Source organism: Oncorhynchus kisutch, linkage group LG2 (genome assembly GCF_002021735.2).
Source record: "Oncorhynchus kisutch isolate 150728-3 linkage group LG2, Okis_V2, whole genome shotgun sequence".
NCBI classification, from domain to species: domain Eukaryota; kingdom Metazoa; phylum Chordata; class Actinopteri; order Salmoniformes; family Salmonidae; genus Oncorhynchus; species Oncorhynchus kisutch.
The window spans coordinates 26,756,319-26,777,401 of record NC_034175.2 but is presented as its reverse complement, the minus strand read 5'-3'; the positions used below and the strand labels follow the sequence as shown (position 1 = coordinate 26,777,401).

General features: G+C 44.4%; 2 protein-coding genes across 3 annotated transcripts in view; one reads left to right on the top strand and one right to left on the bottom strand.

The window, feature by feature from the left end:
• Positions 1-20,852, top strand: part of LOC109903940 (microtubule-actin cross-linking factor 1) — a 42,588-nt gene extending 21,736 nt beyond the window's left edge. For both annotated transcript variants that reach the window (XM_031792204.1, XM_020500969.2), the window contains 27 exons: positions 369-595; positions 817-939; positions 1,041-1,142; positions 1,668-1,769; positions 1,963-2,127; positions 2,384-2,539; positions 2,684-2,881; positions 3,171-3,299; positions 8,629-8,799; positions 9,098-9,253; positions 9,453-9,659; positions 9,875-9,994; positions 10,151-10,320; positions 10,612-10,771; positions 10,929-11,123; positions 11,403-11,528; positions 12,187-12,330; positions 12,807-12,995; positions 13,379-13,493; positions 14,044-14,213; positions 14,357-14,519; positions 14,796-14,950; positions 15,087-15,161; positions 15,323-15,440; positions 15,731-15,885; positions 16,336-16,456; positions 18,501-20,852. In XM_031792204.1, the coding sequence (XP_031648064.1) occupies positions 369-595; positions 817-939; positions 1,041-1,142; positions 1,668-1,769; positions 1,963-2,127; positions 2,384-2,539; positions 2,684-2,881; positions 3,171-3,299; positions 8,629-8,799; positions 9,098-9,253; positions 9,453-9,659; positions 9,875-9,994; positions 10,151-10,320; positions 10,612-10,771; positions 10,929-11,123; positions 11,403-11,528; positions 12,187-12,330; positions 12,807-12,995; positions 13,379-13,493; positions 14,044-14,213; positions 14,357-14,519; positions 14,796-14,950; positions 15,087-15,161; positions 15,323-15,440; positions 15,731-15,885; positions 16,336-16,456; positions 18,501-18,526 (3,938 nt within the window). In that variant the 3' untranslated portion in view covers positions 18,527-20,852. The remainder of the gene's footprint in view (positions 1-368; positions 596-816; positions 940-1,040; positions 1,143-1,667; positions 1,770-1,962; positions 2,128-2,383; positions 2,540-2,683; positions 2,882-3,170; positions 3,300-8,628; positions 8,800-9,097; positions 9,254-9,452; positions 9,660-9,874; positions 9,995-10,150; positions 10,321-10,611; positions 10,772-10,928; positions 11,124-11,402; positions 11,529-12,186; positions 12,331-12,806; positions 12,996-13,378; positions 13,494-14,043; positions 14,214-14,356; positions 14,520-14,795; positions 14,951-15,086; positions 15,162-15,322; positions 15,441-15,730; positions 15,886-16,335; positions 16,457-18,500) is intronic.
• Positions 3,677-6,772, bottom strand: LOC109864497 (nuclear factor 7, brain). The gene is made up of 6 exons (XM_020452342.2): positions 6,303-6,772; positions 5,218-5,313; positions 4,897-5,127; positions 4,769-4,791; positions 4,564-4,691; positions 3,677-4,449 (listed from the first exon to the last, which is right to left on the bottom strand). The coding sequence occupies exons 1-6, from the start codon at positions 6,693-6,695 to the stop codon at positions 3,926-3,928; spliced, it is 1,395 nt and encodes a 464-aa protein (XP_020307931.1). The 5' UTR covers positions 6,696-6,772; the 3' UTR covers positions 3,677-3,925.
• Positions 20,853-21,083: the final 231 nt, after the last annotated feature.

Here is a 21,083-nt window from a genome sequence, read left to right as displayed (position 1 = left end):
ACCCATGTCGGTTCTTTGCGTTAAACGGTTGGGAGTGCAAAGGGTGTGTAACTTTCTTTTGTGTGAGTTGTTTCCACCAATAGGGAGCTTTTCTTGTTTAGCAGCAGACATCTGGGGAGGGGGAATACATAGCAGGTGTTTTGCTTGCTTGCCTGTGTGTCATGAATTTATCTTTGACAGAGATGCTGCATAGGTTACCTACAATTTGTTCCATTTTTTTTGGAGTGTGTAGAGAACGTCATTTGAGAGAAAACGCAGAGATGTCACTGTGACTTGCATTGTTTGTGATATGTAGTTGACGTGTGTGTCGTGTGCTAAACGACTAAAACACAATGTATTATATTGACTGTGTTCCGTGTTCTCCCTAGCGATCCAGGAGCAGGTGTCCAGCCTGACCCAGCTGTGGGAGGAGGCTCAGACGCAGGCTCAGGAGAGAGATGGCTGGCTGCTCAATCTGCTGGACCTGGCTCTCAAGTTCTGGAGCGATGTTAGTGACGTGGCGGCCGGCCTGAACGATGCCCAACAGGCTGTCCTGGACCTGAACGCCAGTAGGACAGACTCCGAGACCATCCGCCAGAGCCTGGAGACCATGCAGGTAACTGCGGCTGGTGGAGCTGTTGGTTTGATCTTAAGATTTCCAGTGAATGTGTTTTTTTCCATCTTCTGTCATGTGTTTGTTTCGTCCTCTGTCAGGTACTAAGACGATCCAAGACAATGTATTTCAACTAATGTACTTTATGCTGCCTGTTTCTATTTATCTCCCTACTTACCAATTGCATTGTGGGGCTTCTCACCCCTGACGATATCGCCTTACAGACACTCAGGAAGGACGTTGACAGTCTACAGGGGGAGCTGGACACGCTTGGCATTCTGGGAATGGACCTGATGTCAGCATGTGGGGATACAGACAAACCTGATGTCACCAAGAGCCTAGATGAGGTGAGGAGTGAGAGGCGGTAACATTCATTTTAACATTCATTTTCCGCCAGACAATCATTTTCCAATGTGTTTTCGAAACAACTTCGTCACTGACTCCATAGCTCTACTGCACATGGAACAACCTGAGTAAACTCTGGAGTGAGTGTCACAAAACGCTGGAGGAATCTTTACAGATGGCTCTACACTATCAGGACACCATACAGGTGCGTGTGTACGGTGTGTGTGCGTGCATGTGTAGTGCGTGCGTGCATTCGGGAACGCGTTTGTGCGCGTCTGTGTGTGGGAGCCGGTCACTAACATATCCGTATTGTCACATAGCTTTGCTTGGCTGCCGCTTCTCCTCTTAACTCCCCCCAGTGCGGTGGAAATCAGCCAACAAAGACATCCACTAGTCTTTTATGTCCATTGCAATGGCAGAAACCAGACTCTAGCTCCCTGTAATGTTGGTGATGAGTGACTGACAGACTGTGCACTTCCCTGCCAGTGGGAAACAAATGGTGTTGATGGTATTAACTGTGAGAGACACCCGTCTATACCCGAGGTCTGGGAAGCCAGCCTCAGTGTCACCACTTATACAAGTCCGCAGGATCGCATGTTTCATTGTTAAATATGGAAGTTATTTCACCACTTCAAAATAGATAGCAACTATTCATAGTCTCCTGTGACACAAACTTGTATATGAATGAATGATGTTTTTAATCATATAAAAACAATCCGTTTTTCCACAGGGGCTTTTCGAGTGGCTCAAGTCAGCAGAGCTGAGATCCACAGAGGAGTTCTTGGTAGGAACTGACCTGGAGTCAGTCAAAGAGCAACTGTGTGATCTCAAGGTCAGTCTACTCTACGCAAAAAAAACATACTGAAGAGCTCCCACTCTTTTCTAAACTCAAACCAATCGTTTATCATGGGAGCGAGAAGCAAGACATTCCATAATTGTCACTTTAAGCCTTTGAGTCTTTGACAGGTCTTTCCACGTTGCCAGCTCTGTAAAGTATATGAAACCAGGTGCCCCTTTCTCCTCAGGAGTTTAAACGGGAGCTGTACCAGAAGAAGATCGAGGTGGAGAGCCTGAACCACCGCTTCGTGTGCAGGCTGTCTCCAGGCTCTGAGCGTCCCGGATCAGTCTCTCCCCTGTGTGACTTCAGACAGCGCTGGGACAGCCTGGAGGCAGAGACCGTCAGCAGACAGGTCAGACTCCACTCAATCACTCATCAATATGTGGGATCCAATTGGCTGGGACTGGTTTCCCAGACACAGATTAACCCGAGTCCTGGATTAAGAAGCACTTTCCATGGAGAAATTCCATTGAGGATCTTTTTTTGGTCTCGGATAAGGCTTAGCCTGTGTTCGGGAAACCGACGCCTGTTCAGTGTTTTTTTTAAGGGTTATGTTATTGAAGAGATCGGTCAATGCGTTAATGTGTTTTCACTACTTGTGGTTGCAGCATCAGTTGGAGTGTGCTCTGCTGGGTCTGGGTCAGTTCCAGAACACTCTGGACGAGCTGCACACCTGGCTCTCCCACACAGCCGACCTCCTCCAGGGCAGCCGCCCAATCAGCATCGACCTGCAGGCATGCGAGATAGAGCTGGCCAAACACAAGGTTCGTGACTTAAATGAATCAACACAGTTTATTGGGATCAATGCCATTTTAATGCTTCTGGCACCTATGGGTGTGTGTGGTTGAGGAAGGATGATACTCATTGGATATATTGGATATGCATGTACTATGTTCTCCCCACTCTAGGTGCTGCGTAATGACGTCATGTCCCACGTGCGTACGGTGGAGTCTTTGAACCAGGCGGGGCGGGGCCTGTTGGAGGTGGGGACTGGGGACAGCCCTCATGGTCTGCACCTGCGGCTGGAGCAGCTGAACGAACGCTGGGAGTTTGTCCGCTGTGAGACAGAGCGCAGACAGCTACGGCTGGAGAACAACCTCAGTCAGGTGGGGAAAGATTGGGAATAGGGGGAATAGACCAAGAGGCAAGTTAAAGGTTATTTTTTCATGGTCCCTTCATCTCTCTTTCTCATTTGCTATCGCAAAGAGATGCCAAACTTATTAGAAGTCTTAGGTCTAGCTACTTAGTAGGTTTTCGCCCAACATTGCGATATCGTTAGTCCACAGTACTGAATGATCATCTGCTCTGTGGTGCCCTCTAGGGGCCAGTGTCTGAATCCGACTAATTGATTGTTAAATAATTATAAATGTGGTTTTCCATTTTTTTCTACCCTAGGTCCAAGATGTTACCATGGAGATCCAGGACCTTCTTCAGTGGTTGGAGAACACAGACCTGAGACTGTCCTCCAGTAAGACAGTGTGGGGGATGCCTGACTCTGCCAGCGAGAGGCTCAACGCACATCTGGTAAAGGCCAACCCAACACCTCACACCAACTGTACCCCACCGCAGTAACCTATCTAGTAACTACCCACTGAAACTGTCCTGTGCCTTGCTGAAAAAACGATATCCAAGTTCAGAGATTCATAATAATATAGGGTGGAGAACACATTCCCTATCCAACTGCATCTCATTAAAACCCCATGTGTATTGTAATTGTATGATTTCTACAAGGTTTTGCCTCAGCTCAGAGGAACCTAATCTTTGAGTATGCACATTTACAGTATGGCATCGAGCAACAGTGATATCTATATACCTGGATAACCCCATCTAGTAGTTGATCTCTTTAATTCAAACTTTTTCTTTGAATGTGTAAATTCAAGGGTGAATTGAAAGGTGCAATGGAAAATTACATATATTATTTATTTGTGTTACTGACATTACATTTTTTTATATACTGTATCAACTGCTTGAAACACTTGTTCATTACTTCTGAGATGGCAGTGTGTCTTATATCAAAGGCGAGTTTTACTGTTAATTACATGGAGTTTTGAGTCATTAACTATCTTCACAACCCTTCAGCTAGTCAGTACATGAAGTCATTACATCATTTCATATGTCAGTACATTTTGTCCTCACTTGACCCTGGCAATTTAGCTAGTTTTTGCCTTTCCTAAAAGGCGTAGTGGGCAAATCGCACTTCCACTGTTAAAGTATGGGAACATCTTTTCAGTGAATTTGTCTTTGAAGGTGCACAGGGTCGTGTTCTTGGTGAGGTCAAAGAATTTCACCTCCCCTCTGTTACAGTCCAGTTGTACTCGGATCACTCGTGGGCTCTCGTCTACCTTGATCTGGACGTACGATTTTATACCTGCTTTGTATTTCCCACGGATGTATTTGATGATCCACAACCCACTCCGAGGCTCCATTTTGACCTGCGTCTTGCGTGGAATGGACTCTTTGGCTACTCCTAAGATCCAGTTATCATTATCTCCGACGTCTACGTCCCAGTAATGGGTGCCTTTACTGTACCCTTCAGAACCCAACACTCCTACGTTAAGAAACCTTTCGGGATTGTCTGGGAGACTCTGCCTCTCGTCACAGTATGTCATAGTGGTGAGGTCATCAGAGAGGGTGAACTTAGTGGACATTGTGTTCGGATCCATGATCACAGGAGCTATAGGGATGTGTGCAGAGATGTTGTATATTAATATTGAACTATATTGGTGGGGGAGACAGTAGAGAAACACATTTATTTTTTTTTGGGGGGGGGGGGGGGGGGTGCACTCACTGTAGTCAACAAACTCAAGCATCTTCTCCCAAACTTTGAACTTGAGAGATCCTACATGTTTGGCCATGTCAATCAGTGCTCCTGATACTACCTCAGTATCTGCAGTATCTGGGAATGTGCAGTCGGCTCTATGGTAAAAAAAAGATATGGCGTCAGTGAAATGGAAAAAAATATAGATATTTAGATATATTTTTGATTGATTTACCTGTTAAGTATGGCCTTGTAGTTCTATAAAAAAAAGAATGAGGGCAAACGTCACTTTTGTTATTAGGTAACTGTGAGAGAAATAGTTTCACAGCAATGGGATTTGAAACATTTTGACAGACCCCTTACCTTGAGGAATGTGATATTGTCCACTTCCATTTCCTTATCGATAGCTACAATTGCCTCTGAAAGTGTTGTGATCTCTCTGGTCAATGTCTCGGCTCTTTCTCGCATCACTTCAGATTTCTTCTGTTCTTCCTCTCGCAGGGTAGCTATCCTGGCCGTCTCTTCCTCTTCTAGGAACTGCTGGAGTTTCTTAAACTCCCTCCTTATCTGCTCCTCTGCACGTTGGGCCTGGCCCTACAGTAGAAAACATTCGGCTCACTTTTCAACACTGCTCAAGTGCTCACTCCAATTCGCATGTTGCTTAAATTGTACTGCGATAGCTACCTTGATGTGCTCCTCCCAGCTTTGATGGCCCATCTTGGCTGCATTCCTGTTTGCTAGTTTGTTCTTCAAAGTGGAAACCACAGCCTGAATTTCACTCTAGATTGGAAGTGATAATTGGAACACATCTTTTTTTTTAGTTACACAACTCTGTCACACTGTAAAAAAATTAAGAAATAAAAAAACGTCTAGACAACCAGCTGCAGTACCGTTTTTAGTTTGCTCAACATTTAGGCATATTAGCTCAAACAACAAATGTAACAAGAAATCGTATTGCAAATAATCGTATTGGTTGCCTGTGTTGAATGATCTGAAGCCCTCTAACCTCCTGGTGGGCTCTCCCCTGATATATTAAAAAATATATATATATATATTTTTTAAAGGGTTTTGTACTTTATTCAGACAGATGCAGAATAAGGGATAGTGGGATAAATAGTTGGAAAGGTGGTGTTAAGGACTGAACCCCTCGGGGAACAGTATATGTACATAGAACCAGGAGGTTACCCCCTGGGCCAGTAACTGAAAGGTCGCTGGTTCAAATACCCAAGCCGTACTACTATTTCATCGCACCTATCTGGTGTATAATTTAAACGGAACAAATATATGAACACAACATGCAACAATTTCAACTATTTTACAGTTCATATAAGGAAATCGGTTAATGGAAGTCAATGAATTAGGCCCTAATCTATGGATTTCCTCCAGCCTGGGAGGGCATAAGCCCATCCACTTGGGAGGCAGGCACCTACTCTGAGACGCTTTTTCAATACGGGTCCAGGACAAGACCAACGGACGGCACGTTGGGAAATCGTGTTGCCAAAGAGAGTAGATTGTGGTTTCCTCTCTGGTGATGTCCTCTCTTCGTCAACTTCCAAGATGAAAGTGCGTTTGTGCAATGTCTTTTGTCATTGCCTTCCACAGGCAAACATGAATTTGTAATTTTACCCAACAAGCCTTTTCAAATTGAACTCAAAGTCCACTGAACTCACAAAATAACGCTGATTAAGACCTTTATTCCGTCACTGAGGGAGATACATTGGCAGGTAAATGAAAGCAAAGTAAACAGAAAGTGTACAAAATGGTCTCACCTTCAAATCCGGCACAGCCTCCTCAATGGGATAACAGTTATGACCTTTATGTTTTTTTGATGTGTAGCAGACAACACAGATGGGCTGTTTATCATCAAAACAGAAGATTTTCATTTTCTCTCCATGCACCTGGCAGGTATCAGATCTGATCTTTTCACCCCCCTTCTGTAAGGAATCACAGAGACTCTTTAAGGCGAGGCTTAAACCCTGCTCCTCAGATGAACACTCTGCCCTGCATGCAGGACACAGCGGATTCTCCATATCCTTCCAGTATTTCTGCAGACACTCCTCACAGAAGCTGTGGCTGCATTTCAGGACCACAGGGTTCCTGAAGATGTCACAGCACACGGGACAAGAGAGGTGCTCCTCCAAGAGAGACAAACTGGCAGCCATTCTTTTTCACACACAGGGATCGTCTGTGCTAATCCTTCCTCGTCGATGTGAGCTGGGGCTGGATCAAAGGGCATGTTAATATGATTGAAATGGACTCCTCCCACGAGTTACCAAGAAACATAACAGAAACCAAACTCACTCTGCCTCCGTGCAGAAACTCAGTCTTGGAAAATAATGTCAACTGTTTATGATTATAGCAATATGGCAAACAATTAGCAAAGGCAAAATATTGTACAAACTATTAGACATAAAAACAAAACAAAAAAACGACATTTGGTGAGGACTTTTGCCTATGTGAGCACACCTCTTTACCACTAGATGTCAGTAAGTTCCAGACATGGTGAAGACATGGAAATGATGAAGGTATTGCTTAAAACGGTGTAAACATCAAGCCATGGTCACCATTGAGACTGTTGTAATACAGTATGTAACATTTTACCTTTAAAATCTGGTGGAGAAAAGTCACCGTGAATCCCAGTCAGAGTAAACCTGTCCCATGGTATGCTTTCATCTTATTAGCAAGCAACTATAAGAGCTTCAACTAAATGTTATTGTCTGCCATCTCTCTCTCTCTCTCTCTCTCTCTCTCTCTCTCTCTCTCTCTCTCTCTCTCTCTCTCTCTCTCTCTCTCTCTCTTTAAGATGGAGCGGCAGGCAGGCAATGCGATGGACACAGGCTTAGTGATGAATTACTTATCTCACACAGTCCAATGTTCTCCCTCCCAGGCAGCCAGGAAGCTAGGAGCCTTATTAGGGCTGAGGATGGCTGTCAATCCCCCTAGGTTCTAATGAGCTTAGGCAGTTTGACATAGTGTTCTCTCTTACTATTCTCCCTGGGACTAGTATCAGTGACAGATGCCTTCTGGAGTGCATCAAGACCACTCCACCAGTCTCACACCACTCTCAGGGTGTTACAGAGCTGACAGTACAGAGTGTCAGTGTGGTTTGCACTTCCCCAAGGGTCCTTGGGACAGGAGAGGGTGCTAGAGCCCAGTGCCTGTACCAAAATATGATATTCCTCTTGAGCTGACAGCACAGTGTCAGTGTGCTGGGCCTAGTGTTGTAGTCAAGTCGCTAAACTGGACTTTAGTACTACAACACTGGCACTCCCCAGAGGGTCCTGAGAGAGGACTGGGTGCTAATGCTCAGTGCCTATCCGAAAATACCCTCATCCTCTTTGTTCAATGTCACAATGCCACTGTGCTGTAGAGCTCCTCCCTGCTGCACAGACTCTGGGGAGACGGAAGGTATTGATGGCGATGGCTCCGAGAGCATATTCAATATGGTTATCAATAGAGTAGAACGGTGTCACATTTATTGCAGCCTCATATCACCCGATTTGCAAAAAGAGATGACAATTAGTCAATAGGCTATTTCTCTCCTGTGTTACACAGTTATGGTGGATGGTAAACTAGTGAGTAGATGACCGTTTGACTGCATACATAAAGAATAATATTTTGTACATTGAAAAAAATATATATATATCAGTTTGAAAGGAAAGTGGGAGATCGAACCAGCGACTTTTCAGTTACTGGCCCAGGGGGTAACCTCCTGGTTCTATGTACATATACTGTTCCCCGAGGGGTTCAGTCCTTAACACCACCTTTCCAACTATTTATCCCACTATCCCTTATTCTGCATCTGTCTGAATAAAGTACAAAACCCTTTAAAAAAAGTGGACCTAGCGGATGCTGAGCAGAGTTCAATCCCCCATTGCAAGGGGATGTGGTCCAGAGTCCGATGCGTCAACCACAAGGCCTACGCCAAACTCTAACATGTGTTAGAGTCTCTTTTAGTGTTTCTTTGCAACGCCCCTCTCAGGGGTTGGGTTAAATGAGGAAGACACATTACAGTTGAAGGCCTTCAGTTGTACCACTGACTAGGTATCCCCCCTTTCCCTCTCTGTACCCCCCCCCCACCACAACCACCACCAGGAACTGTGTAATGAGATGGACTCCAAGCTCCATGCCTACACAGACGTGAGGAACGCCATCCGCAGGATGTTGGAGAGCAGCAACGTGACCCGGGGCTCCAGCACGGAACACAGCCTCTGTATCCTGGAGCAGAAGTGGACTACCGTCTGCGGGAAAGTACAGGACCGCAAGGTGAGAGTGAGACTTCTCTTGCTCCCGGATCTACGTGCTTTAGCCAACTCCTCTGGCCATTGTTAACATCACATACAGGGTTGTGTTCACTGGGGCATGCGGCAATGTTTTAGCTACAGAAAACGAAAAGGAGCATTTCTTACTGGATAAGTTCAAGTAGTCCCTCCCTTTTTCAATCAGTTTACTTCCAACCCAGATCTGGGACCAGGCTTAGTGACACCGACTAGGGGCCTAAGAACAGGATGATGTATGTTTGTGAACGACCCGAGTAAAAGTGTGTTATCTGTTCTGTTCGCAGGCTAAGCTAACCGAAGGGTTGAGCCTGGCGAAGGAGTTCCACTGTAATGTCCAGGAGCTGCTGACCAGGATGGCCAAGTGTGAGGAGGCCATAGGAGTCCTGCCTGTCCCCAGCTTTGTCCTGGACACAGTCTGTGGCCAGCTGCAAGACCACAGGGTGGGTTTGTGTGTGTGTGTCTGTGCCTGCACGTGAGTTTGTATTTGTGCAAAGTAGCATGCATGTGCACATGCATTTGCGTGTCTATGTGTGTGAGAGTAAAGTGTATGTTTGTGCATATGGGTGTGCATGTGCGAATTATGTCTGCGTGTATATGATAAATCATAGTGTACCCCCACCCCCACCACCACCCCCTCAGACTCTGGTGAGTGAGGTGAACTGCTATGGTGAGAAGAAGACAGTGGTGGAGACTGCAGGCTCCAGGCTGACCGAGTTGAGCAGGAAGGAGGACTGTGACGTGGTTCACAACCTGATCATGACCGTACACGACCGCTACAGGAAACTTCACCAGCGAGCCACAGAGAGGGGCCGAACACTAGAGGACGTCAAGAAGAATGCAAAACAGGTAGAGATACAGAACCATCAGATATTCTCTGAAATATGTTTTTTTTTGGTCATTATTAAGTATTCTGTATTTTCCACCCCACATAGTCATTTTTTCCAACATCCTCTATCTAGTAACTCATAATAACCTTCCAAACAGCTAATGCCTCAGTTTCAATAGTCCAATTTAGAAGGGCTCTCATGATAACAAGCGGGTGTAAACCTCTAATATTTCAGTTCAGTGAATCTTGGCGCCTCCTAGTGGACTGGATGACTGAGGTGGAGCAGACGCTGGACACACATAAAGAGATTGCTGTGGACCACGAGGAAATTAAACTGCAGCTCACCGAACAGAAGGTAGGCCTAAAGAAATTATGGAAATAATTATAGCTCTTGTGAATATTTTTCTAGCTTGGAATGTATAATTTAAATCCATAGTTTTTACTTTTTAAATTACATATTTCACTGAACTATCCCTTTCCTTCCTGTATTTTTCTGTATGTGTGCTCCTAGGACTTCCAGAAGCTTCTGCGCTCGAAGCGACCCATGTACGAGGCCACTCTAAAGAGTGGGCGGGGCCTCCATGAGAGGTCTCAGAGCGCCCAGGACAGACAGCACCTGGAGAACCTGCTCTCTGAGCTCCGGGACTCATGGGATACCATCAGTGGCAAATCTATGGAAAGGTGAGGGACACAATGCACTGATGAGGGAAATAGCATTTCCACACACCTAAAATGATTTCAAACACTGGTCCCAATTCGCTCCCTACCTCTTACCCTAGGCCTTTGATATCTGTAGACCTGAAGTGATAGGATATGTTCAATCCAAATAGTTGTGGACTATCCACAATTTTGTTTCCACCTTACAGATTCGCAAACATTGAAGGGTAAGGTAGAGAGTGGATTGTGATCGGAATCAGTTTGGGCAACATGGCAACTTTGACAGAGTATATAATCCAATTACATTTTCCTCAGGCAACACAAACTGGAGGAAGCACTGCTGTTTTCAGGCAGATTCACAGACGCCCTTCAAGCCTTGAATGACTGGTTATACAGAGCAGAGCCACAGCTGGCTGAAGACGTACCTGTCGGTGGGGAAAAAGACACGGTCAACAATCTGATCGACAAGCACAAGGTCATTTTTTTAATACATTCTGTGTATGTGATCCGATAAGATATTGAGGCTTTCCTATGGACACCATAAAAATGCCTTTCTTTGAGGCCTCACCTGTAAACTGTGTGACAGCAGACAGCGGACAGCTGACACTCTCTTCGACTCTCTTGTTTCTCAGGTGTTCCAGAAGGAGTTGGGGAAGCGAGCCGGGTGCATTAGGACCCTGAAGCGCTCGGTGAGGGACCTGACCAGGAGCAGCACTGCTGATGCCCATTGGTTGCAGGAGCAGATGGACGAATTGGAGGCACGCTGGGAGGACGTGTGTAAACTGTCCGTATCCAAGCAGGCCAGGCTGGAGGCAGCCTTTCAACAGGTAACTCACCATACTGTCTTATTCACATTTTATGATAACACTGACTTATCTTGTTATGTAATTGTCTCGTGTGGACAGGGTATATCAAAGTTCACATCTCGGATGAGCCCCCAAAAATCGTCACCTCTTGGACAATAAAGCCTATCCTTCCTAAACACTTTACTTAAAGCTTTGCAGGTATAATGATGTATGACTTGTTAGAAACGTGCTTGAGGCTTTATGTCTTTCTGTGAAGGATGGTTTGTCACAATTGTCCTTTCATATGTGTGTCTCTGTCAGGCTGAGAAGTTTGACAGGTTGGTCCACTCCTTCCTGGAGCATCTGGCGGAGGCAGAGAGGGTGCTGAGGTACGGGGTCATCCCTGAGGAGGAGGAAGCTCTGCTGGCCTTCCGCAAACAGCATGAGGTAGGTAGACATGTAGGCCTAATATGACTGTAGCCCCCATTATTAAGGTGTATAAATAGCATAATAACAATTAACATCAGGGCTTGTAGAGATTGCACGATACAAGTTATAAAAGCCTGATACTTTATCTAGCTTTTTATATGAATAATTATAGTAATAATAAATATAATAATAGGTCATGGAAATTTCAAAGCATTTTTCAAGAACCCAAAGTTGCTTTAAAATTGTAGACATGAAAAACTAGAAACTGAAATCAAAACAAAACAATGCCAAACTAAAGAAAGGGACAACAACATGGAATAAAGAGTAGGGTCTGGGCTGAAGGAAGGGAAAAGGTGTGATGTGTCGGTGCATGACTGAGCGAGCAGGTGTTGTGTGTGTGTGTGTGTGTGAGTATGTGGAAAATAGCGGGTGCTTGAGAAGAGTGTCTGAGGATAGTGGGGTTAAGGGTAAGCCATGCTGAAGCGGTAGGGCTAGACTGAAAGATGGTGATGGACTCAGATGGCTGGAGGAAGGTGGTTTCAGTTTTGTGTTTACCTTTACAGTTTTACTGACTTTCAAGATACCAAGCATTTTGTATTTACTCAGAGTATATTTTGATTGCATTACCCAGTAGACAGAGTGTGTAATGAGCTCTGTGTTTATGCCCTGTGTCTAGGAGTCAATCACTTCCCTGCGCTCCCAGGAGATGGAGCTAGAGAGCATCCGGTGTCTGAATGAGGAAATCCTGTCCTCCTGTCATCCAGACTCCATCATCACACTCAAGTCCTGGATCAGCGTCACCAAGACCCGCTACGAAGAGGTGAGTCCACTCTTAACCTACTTGGGACTTTACGTAGGACAAAAATATAATAAATATGACTTGAGCGTTGTAGCCTTATTTCACGGAGGTATTTAAATTAGCCTTTGCGGAGTCGCCAGAAAACACTAACATCCGGTTTTCAGGGATACAGTATTTTACAGCCAAACATTCTGTTCCCCCTAAAAACTGAAGTGGGAACTCTGCTCAGGCATCTTTCTACGCCTGCTACTACACTAGGTTATATTTACATTGACCCCCCCCCCCCCCCAAATAAAACTGTGAATGTTTGATCCATTTTGAAGAAAAATTATGTTTTTGTTGCTGCTTTGGCAGCCTGTCAGTCAATCTGCAGTCAGTCTGCAGTTAGTCATTTTCTGTTAGGTGGTCTCGCTGATTCCCTGTAGACAACACAGAATCCAGGTGTGACTTTTTGCTGGTGTTCCCCCTCTCTCTTTCTCTCTCTCTCTCTGATTCAGGTGCAGACTTGGGCCCAGCAGCAGGGCCAGAGGATCCAGGCCAGCCTGTCTGCTCTGGAGGCTGAGCGGGAGAAGCTACAGCGTCTACTGGACTGGATCTCATCCGCCGAGGAGGCCCTCAACCTCAGAGACCAGGAGCCACCGGCTGAGAGCATAGAACACAACCAGGAACTCATCGTCCAACACATGGTATCGTGCATAAACACACAGTCTCAAACCATATAAACACGCTGTCTCAAACCATGCAGAGCACAGAACTAACAAACACAGCTAAACAGTTCCAATTCACACAGTATACAATTATCAAATAAATTTACATTTGACATTTTTGTCATTTAGCAGACACTCTTATCCAGGGCGACATACAGTTAGTTTGTGCATTCATCTTAAGAGCTAGGTGGGACAACCACATATATTTCCCACAATAAAGTAGCTATCAGCGAAGTCAGAGCTATTAAGGGGGAAAAAAGTCAAGTGCGAGTATTAGTTCCCAAAATACTATTAACATTTTTTTTACAGACTCAAATATTTTTTTGTTAAGACTGTTAATAACTCACCATTCCTACCTCCAGGTATTCATGGAGGAGCTGAACCGAAAACTACCAGAGGTTGAACATGCCACGAAATCCTGCAAAGAGAAGCTGATCCCCAAACAGCAGGCTTCACCGTGCCGCAAGGCACTGACAAGTAAGTGAAGGGTTAGGGTTAGCAACCACTTGGCTTCGGGACTTTGTATTTGATTGAATAACTGTTTTACTTACGGCTCTAATCTGAGCCATATTAAAATGTTGAAGTGCACCTTTTTTGAGGGATTATGTGAAATATGGACTCATTTTACATTAAAGGCCCAATGCAGTCAAACACGTAATTGTCCTGTGTTTTATATATATTTCCACGCTATGAAGTTGGAATAATACTGTGAAATTGTGAAAATTATGATAATGCCCTTCTCGTGTAAGAGTTTCGGCCTGCCTATTGACATCACCAGGTGGTAAATTACTGAAAAGACTAAAGAGTTCCAAACCTCTCGGTCAATAACTGCTTGTTTTCAGTCCCCCCTCCCCCAAATCAGATCACTCCTAGACAGTCTTTGATAAATTCTTGCTTGAGAAATTGTTCTTTGCTATTTTTGTATTTTTTTTTTAACCCAGAAATGATTTTATATTGAGATAAAATGTTCCTTGATGTTTGTATCTACTAAGCTAATTGAGGTATCCATCTTCTGCGTTTGCTCCAGAGAGGAGGAGCACTCTGAAACTCCAGCCTACAGTAATCCCTCTCCCCCTGGAGAACCTGGACCCTCAGACCCCTCAGCTGTGTCAGCTGGTCAGCCACTGGCAGAAACTCTGGCTCCTGGCTCTGGCCAGACAGGGCCGCCTAGAGCAGCACGAGCAGGGACTCCAAGAGGTGACTGGCACAACATACTGCCACCGATGAGTTAGCTCTAGTTCGTTAGTTTCCCTTTCAGTAGCTTCAAAACCAGACATAAATTACTCGTTGTACAGTGTTAATGTCATTTGTCGCTAATATTATTGATTTTCAACAAACAGATGGAGGAATTTGCGAATTTCGACTTCAACGTCTGGCGAAAGCGCTACATGCAGTGGATCAGCCACCTCAAGTCTCGGATCCTAGATGTGTTCCGAAACATCGACAGGGACCAGGACGGACGAATCAGCAAGAAGGAGTTAATCGACAACGTCCTGGCATCCAGTAAGCCCTGCCCCCATCTCCACTCCCAGCCTCTCAGCATCTGTCCCTCAAGCCCTACGTTCATTTACTCAACGCCCATTCATTATGGATTTGATTCATGTATAAAACTGCCACTTGGCACTAATGTCCTGGAGAGAACGATGGCCTTACTAAATCAGCATAAAACTTTGATCAGTCTGTTATTAAAATGTTATTGAAATTTCAACTTCCATCACTGATTCAAAGTCTAAAACTTAAACAAATCCACATGAACAAATCCACATATGACCTTTTTAGAATTCCCCACCAACTCCCTGGAGATGAATGCAGTGGCCAATATCTTTGACATGAATGGGGACGGCTTCATTGACTACTATGAGTTTGTGAGTGCCCTCCATCCCAGCCGGGATCCCTACAGGAGGACGCTAGATGCAGATCAGATCAACGAGGAGGTGAAATGTCTCTCAGAGTTGTTTTCATGCCCATGATCTTCAACGATGTAACAGCATACAGTTCAACGTATTACACCTAACCACAGTTGGGTTTGATGAAAGTTGTCTGACTGACTGACTCCCGTATCTCCCTCAGGTGGGTCGACAGGTGTCTCAGTGCAACTGTCCCAAGAGGTTCCAGGTGGAGCAGATCAGTGCCAACCGCTACAGGGTGAGGGACCTTTAACCTTTGACCTTTTGATTGTATGTAGGTCATTGGAACAAGGAACATGTGTTTAACTGAACCCATTGAAAATGTTGGTTATAGGGTTGTTAATGCCTTGATTAATGACTATTAAAACTAGTTATGTTTTTTGTTGGTCTCTGCTGTAGTTTGGGGATTCCCAACAGTTGCGGATGGTGCGTATTCTGCGCAGTACCCTGATGGTACGGGTGGGAGGAGGCTGGACAGCACTTGATGAATTCCTGGTTAAGAACGACCCTTGTAGAGGTTAGTGGAGACTTAAAGTGCAGTAGGACCGTATAATTCTCAAAAATAAGGTTTTAACTTATCTTGGATGTTGTCATTTCATCCAAACCGTTTTGAAGTTTGTTAGCTGGTTATTTAGCAACGTCCAGAAAGCATGGGGACAGAGGCCGTGGGGACCTAAGAAGAACTCTGTAGAGCTCTTTCCCCATACTTTTAATACAATCATTTTCCACTAGCATTGCATCCACTACATCCTCCAAAAATGAAGCCAGATTCATAATGACCATTGACATCTGTTACTTATGTCACAGTGAAAGGTCGGACGAACCTCAAGATAAAGGAGAAGTACTTGTTTGACAACTCTCGGAGAGGAGGCTCATCTAAAACCCTGACGGTCAGCAGGTCCAACTCCAGCCTGAGTCTCTACAGCAGCGCCTCGGCTCCTAGCAGCCCCCTAACACGCAAGGTAAGATCTCCTCCATCGTAGTGTACTACCAGACCCAGAAACAGTCACATCACTAACTGTGTATAAGCCTACAAACCAACAAGGTAAGCTTGCCGCTGTAACTTTGTTCTAGCCCAAAACCAACACACTCTGTTGGGGCATCAGGTAGCCTAGTGGTTAGAGCGTTGGGCCAGTAACTGAAAGCTTGAATCCCTGAGCTGACGAGGTAAGAATCTGTCGTTCTGCCCCTGAACAAGGCAGTTAACCCACTGTTCCTATGCCATCATTGTAAATAAGAATTTGTTCTTAACTGACTTGCCTAGTTAAATAGAGGTCAAATAAATAGATAAAAATAACACACTCTCCTTTGTAGTAGTATGGTAGTCCTCAAAGCAATAAGGTAAGCTCACCTATTCATGTCATTGAGATGGCTAGTATCATGGTTAACTCATCTCTAAGCCCATGTTCCAGGCCTTACTGCGGAGGAGTCTCTCAGGTGACCGCTGCATCCGGCCCAGGAGCTCCATAGCTGCTCTGGGGTCAGATCTACAGTTCTCCACTGCGGGGGATGACGATTCTCTTTCACCATCAGGTGTGTACAGTAAATAAACCCTCTGTGAATGGAAATGGACCTGCAATTATAGTGAAGTTCAAATGAGTTCAACATGATAGCTCCTCAACTGACATGATGGGGATTCAAATCTGGATCCCTACAAATCAGTGGGGCTAGACAGCTAAACAATCTGGACCCTCTCTTTCTAAAATGATCTGCCAAAATTGTTGCAACCCCTATTACTACCCTATTCAACCTCTCTTTTGTACCTTCTGAGATCCCCAAAGATTGGAAAGCTGCCGCGGTTATCCCCCTCTTCAAAGGGGGAGACACTCTAAACTGTTATAGACCTATATCCATCCTGCCCTGCCTTTCTAAAATCTTCGAAAGCCATACCTTCTCCACCGTACCTTCTCCACAATGCAATCTGGTCTCCGAGCTGGTCATGGGTGCATCTCAGCCACGCTCAAGGTTCTAAACGATATCATAACCACCATCGATAAAAGACCTGGCCAAGGCTTTCGATTCTGCCAATCACCGCATTCTTATCAGCAGACTCAATAGCCTTGTCTTCTCAAATGACTGCCTCGCCTGTTTCACCAACTACTTCTCAGAAAGAGTTCAGTATGTCAAATTGGAGGGCCTGTTGTCCGGACCTCTGGCAGTTTCTATGGGGTGCCACAGGGTTCAATTCTCGGGCCGACTCTTTTCTCTGAATATATATCAATGATGTTGTTCTTGCTGCTGGTGATTCTCTGATCCACCTCTACGCAGACGACACCATTCTGTATACTTCTGGCCCTTCTTTGTTAACACAACTGTGTTAACAACCCTTCAGACGAGCTTCATGCCATACAACTCTCCTTCCGTGGCCTCCAACTGCTTTTAAATGACAGTAAAACTAAGTGCATGGTCTTCAACCAATTGCTGCCCGCACCCTCCCTCCCGACTAGCATCACAACTCTGGACGGTTCTGACCTAGAATATGTGGACATCTACAAATACCTAGGTGTCTGGTTAGACTGTAAACTCTCCTTCCAGACTCACATTAAGCATCTCCAATCCAAAATTAAATCTCAAATCGGCTTCCCATTTCGCAACAAAGCCTCCTTCACTCATGCCGCCAAACATACCCTCATAAAACTGACTATCCTTCCTATCCTTGACTTTGGCGATGTCATTTACAAAATAGCCCCCAACACTCTACTCAGCAAACTGGATGTAGTCTATCATAGTGCCATCCGTTTTATCACCAAAGCCCCATATACTACCCACCACTGCGACCTGTATGCTCTCGTTGGCTGGCCCTCACTACATATCCGTCACCAAACCCACTGGCTCCAGGTCATCTTTAAATCTTTGCTAGGTAAAGCCCCACCTTATCTCAGCTCACTGGTCACTGGTCACCAGAGCAACACCCACCCGCATGGAATATATTGCACTGGTCATCCCCAAAGCCAACACTTCTTTTGGCTGGCTTTCCTTCCGGTTCTCTACTACTGCCAATGACTGGAACAAATTGCAAAAATCTCTGACGCTGGAGTCTTTTATCTCCCTCTCTAACTTTAAGCATAAGCTGTCAGAGCAGCTTACCGATCACTGTACCTGTACACAGCCAATCTGTAAATAGCACACCCGACTACCTCATCCCCATATTATTACTTACCCTCTTGCTCTTTTGCACCCCAGTATCTCTACTTGCACATCATCATCTACACATCTATCACTCCAGTATTAATGCTAAATTGTAATTATTTTCGCCTCTAGGGCCTATTTAGCAACGTCCAGAAAGCATGGGGACAGAGGCCGTGGGGACCTAAGAAGAACTCTGTAGAGCTCTTTCCCCATACTTTTAATACAATCATTTGCACACACTGTACATAGATTTTTCTATTTTTATTTTCTTATGAGTTATTGATTTTACGTTTGCTTATGTGTAACTCTGTGTTGTTGTTGATGTCGCACTGCTTTGCTTTATCTTGGCCAGGTCGCAGTTGTAAATGACAACTTGTTCTCAACTGACCTACCTGGTTAAATAAAGGTGAAATAAAGAAATAGAAATGATGGCTTTTGTATTTTTCAGAGGAAGCTGAAAGACTGCCCACATGATGAGGAAGGTATGTCCGCAACACGCATCATGTGAACGGCACAGTGATGAGCTCAACTACAGCCTTGGGGTCCAGAGAGAGAGAGAGAGAGAGAGCGAGAGACCAACAAGACAAGGCCTCAGTCACAAACTCCACAACCTTCAGAAAGTGATACAAAAGGGCCAGATACACTATTGGACACTGTGTTTGCAGGCTCTCTGGAGAGCCTTCGATTGGTCAGCTAGGGATCTGGACATGACCTCTGACCTAAACCTGGACACAACCCACTACTCTCCTCTCTGAGTCGTTATATTGATATAGTCATCATTTCGATCATCTGAACAACTTCGATACTGGCTTTCCGAATATGACAGTATCCGAGGATAAAGATATTGGAACAGTCTGCATGGATACGAATCGCATGGCGGCTATCGGCAAAGCTTACAATCTACAACATTTGTTTTACCCCTGAACCCTTATAACGATGTAAGGGCAAGCTGTGATCAAGCAACGGTGTGGCCTGAAGCTAAATCACAAAACTCTACAAGAACAAACGCGTGTATTAGCAGCAACTGGATCATCGTTTTCTAAGCTATATGAAGTCAGGGTTTCATCAGCGACCGTCATAATTAGTTCCCTTATGTTACTGTGTGTACTGCATTTCTCCTTTGAAGTAAGTGGGTCTGTAAAATGCGCTCAAATGCAAGTACGTGAAGGTGTGCTAGTAGACGCTGTATTTAGTAACAAGACACAGACCGTCCAAAGGATGATGCCAAAGCCTACAGAGCCAATGGTTCCATCATCTTTCACCGTTGTAATTATTTTCCCATGACATAATAGGAAACACTAGCCTGGTCCCAGATCTGCTTGTACAGCGTCCATAGGAGTTTGCAAGCCAGCACAAACAGATCTGGGACCAGGCTAAGGAAACACTGCTGGCGGGGCCACATTGCTGTTTCATGTTACAACTTCAACCTGAACAGACGCTACACTGTCAGTGTAAAGGTTTCTTTTTAACGTCCTGTAAGTAATTGTTTTAAATTCTACATTTTAAGGTCAAAACGTGGATGAAGATGGGCATGGGTCATTGTTTTTGTTGAGATTATTTTCTCAGGTTTGGTTTTGCCTTTTGATGTTTAATAAGGGTTGAATGTTTTACGTGGAACATTACTGTGAGATTGTAGATGTACTTTTTTATGTCACCGCTGAGAAGCCACTGGAGGTTTTATATGGCGGGACATTTGAAGGGCAGGTTGTGTTCTTCACACATTAACTTCTCCCCATGGAATGCACTTTTTCTTTGGTTTTGTTCTGTATGTGTGTGTCACTTTTTTGTGATTTAATTCACTTAGTTTCAGTGTTTAGGACTAGAGAAATAGACGGGAGTTTATTTGATTTCTGATGAACAACTGTAGGGTTTCACAGGGTGTGGCCCTCCCAAAATACAAAAGTATAGTTTTCAATGAGATCTTGGCTTTCTTTCCTCCATTCGGTCTTAATTCTGACTATAGGCATAAAAGCAAAATGTCCCACCTATAGCAAACGTTCCCCACGTGTGTCTCAAACAATTACACCTCTGCATACAACAACTGTCAGACAGAGGATTGATGCCGCTCACCATGACTGCGCCGGTGCTACAATTCATATCAATATTAGAAACCCCAAAGAAAACTGTATATCATGTGACCCGCTTGTGAAAGTCTACACCCTCAACTCTACCTCAGACAGATGAGGTGTGAGGCTTGAGGCTGACGATGTCCTAAAATGGACAACGTACAAATATTTTGTCTATAGGTGGCATCTGGACTTGTCCCTGCTTAATCTTGTATCATGCTTGCCTTCTCTATGGTTTACTGTATATCTGGTAAATTGTACCACTGTAAGTAAGTGTGTGTGTGTTACCACTGTTAGCAAGTGTGTGTGTGGGCATGTGTTAAGTATGGGTTTTCGTTTTTTTATTGAGACTGGTCCAAGAAAGGTACAATCTTACATGACAAAAGCAGTGGATTGTGTACTTTACATGTGTGTACACAATAAGGTTTGGGCTTATGCAGTTATGCAGATTAAGAAAAACCAAAAACTAAATTTCGAACTCCTTTGTTTCCGACTCATTCCATTGTCATTTTACGCTTCAATGTGAGAATGTTGGGCAATACAGAATCTCAATGTACTGTAAAACACAATATCCAGATTCCTCTACTGCTATGCACCCCTATCTTTCTGTACTGTACATGTCAATTTCTATATCCAGCGCTTGTTCTGGTATCTAATTTAGGAACACTGTAGAAGAATGAAACTAATAATGTTTTAAGTCCATTGTAAAATAAACAATTTGTAAATGAAATGGAGATAATGTTTCATATTTGACTTTTTAGCGTTGATTTCCTATAATTTATTTCTGACCTTGAGACATCATCACTGCTACATTTAAAAACATGGGGTTCAAAACCTCTTTAATTAAAACCTTTTTAATTCAAAAGTGCCCATGTTCTCATATTTGAATGTTACAGAGAAGTGACACGGAGGCTCATAAATGTATGCATAGTGTACTCTATGTTAGTACTCTGTGAAATAATTTA

Bases quoted from the DNA above. Each gene is read 5' to 3' on its own strand.
- LOC109864497 (XM_020452342.2), bottom strand. From the start codon at position 6,695: ATGGCTGCCAGTTTGTCTCTCTTGGAGGAGCACCTCTCTTGTCCCGTG. The intron at 4,792-4,896 runs GTAAGGGGTCTG...TTTTTTTTATAG, and splicing joins ACAATATCACATTCCTCAAG to AACTACAAGGCCATACTTAA. The intron at 4,450-4,563 runs GTGAGTGCACCC...ACATCCCTATAG, and splicing joins GCTTGAGTTTGTTGACTACA to CTCCTGTGATCATGGATCCG.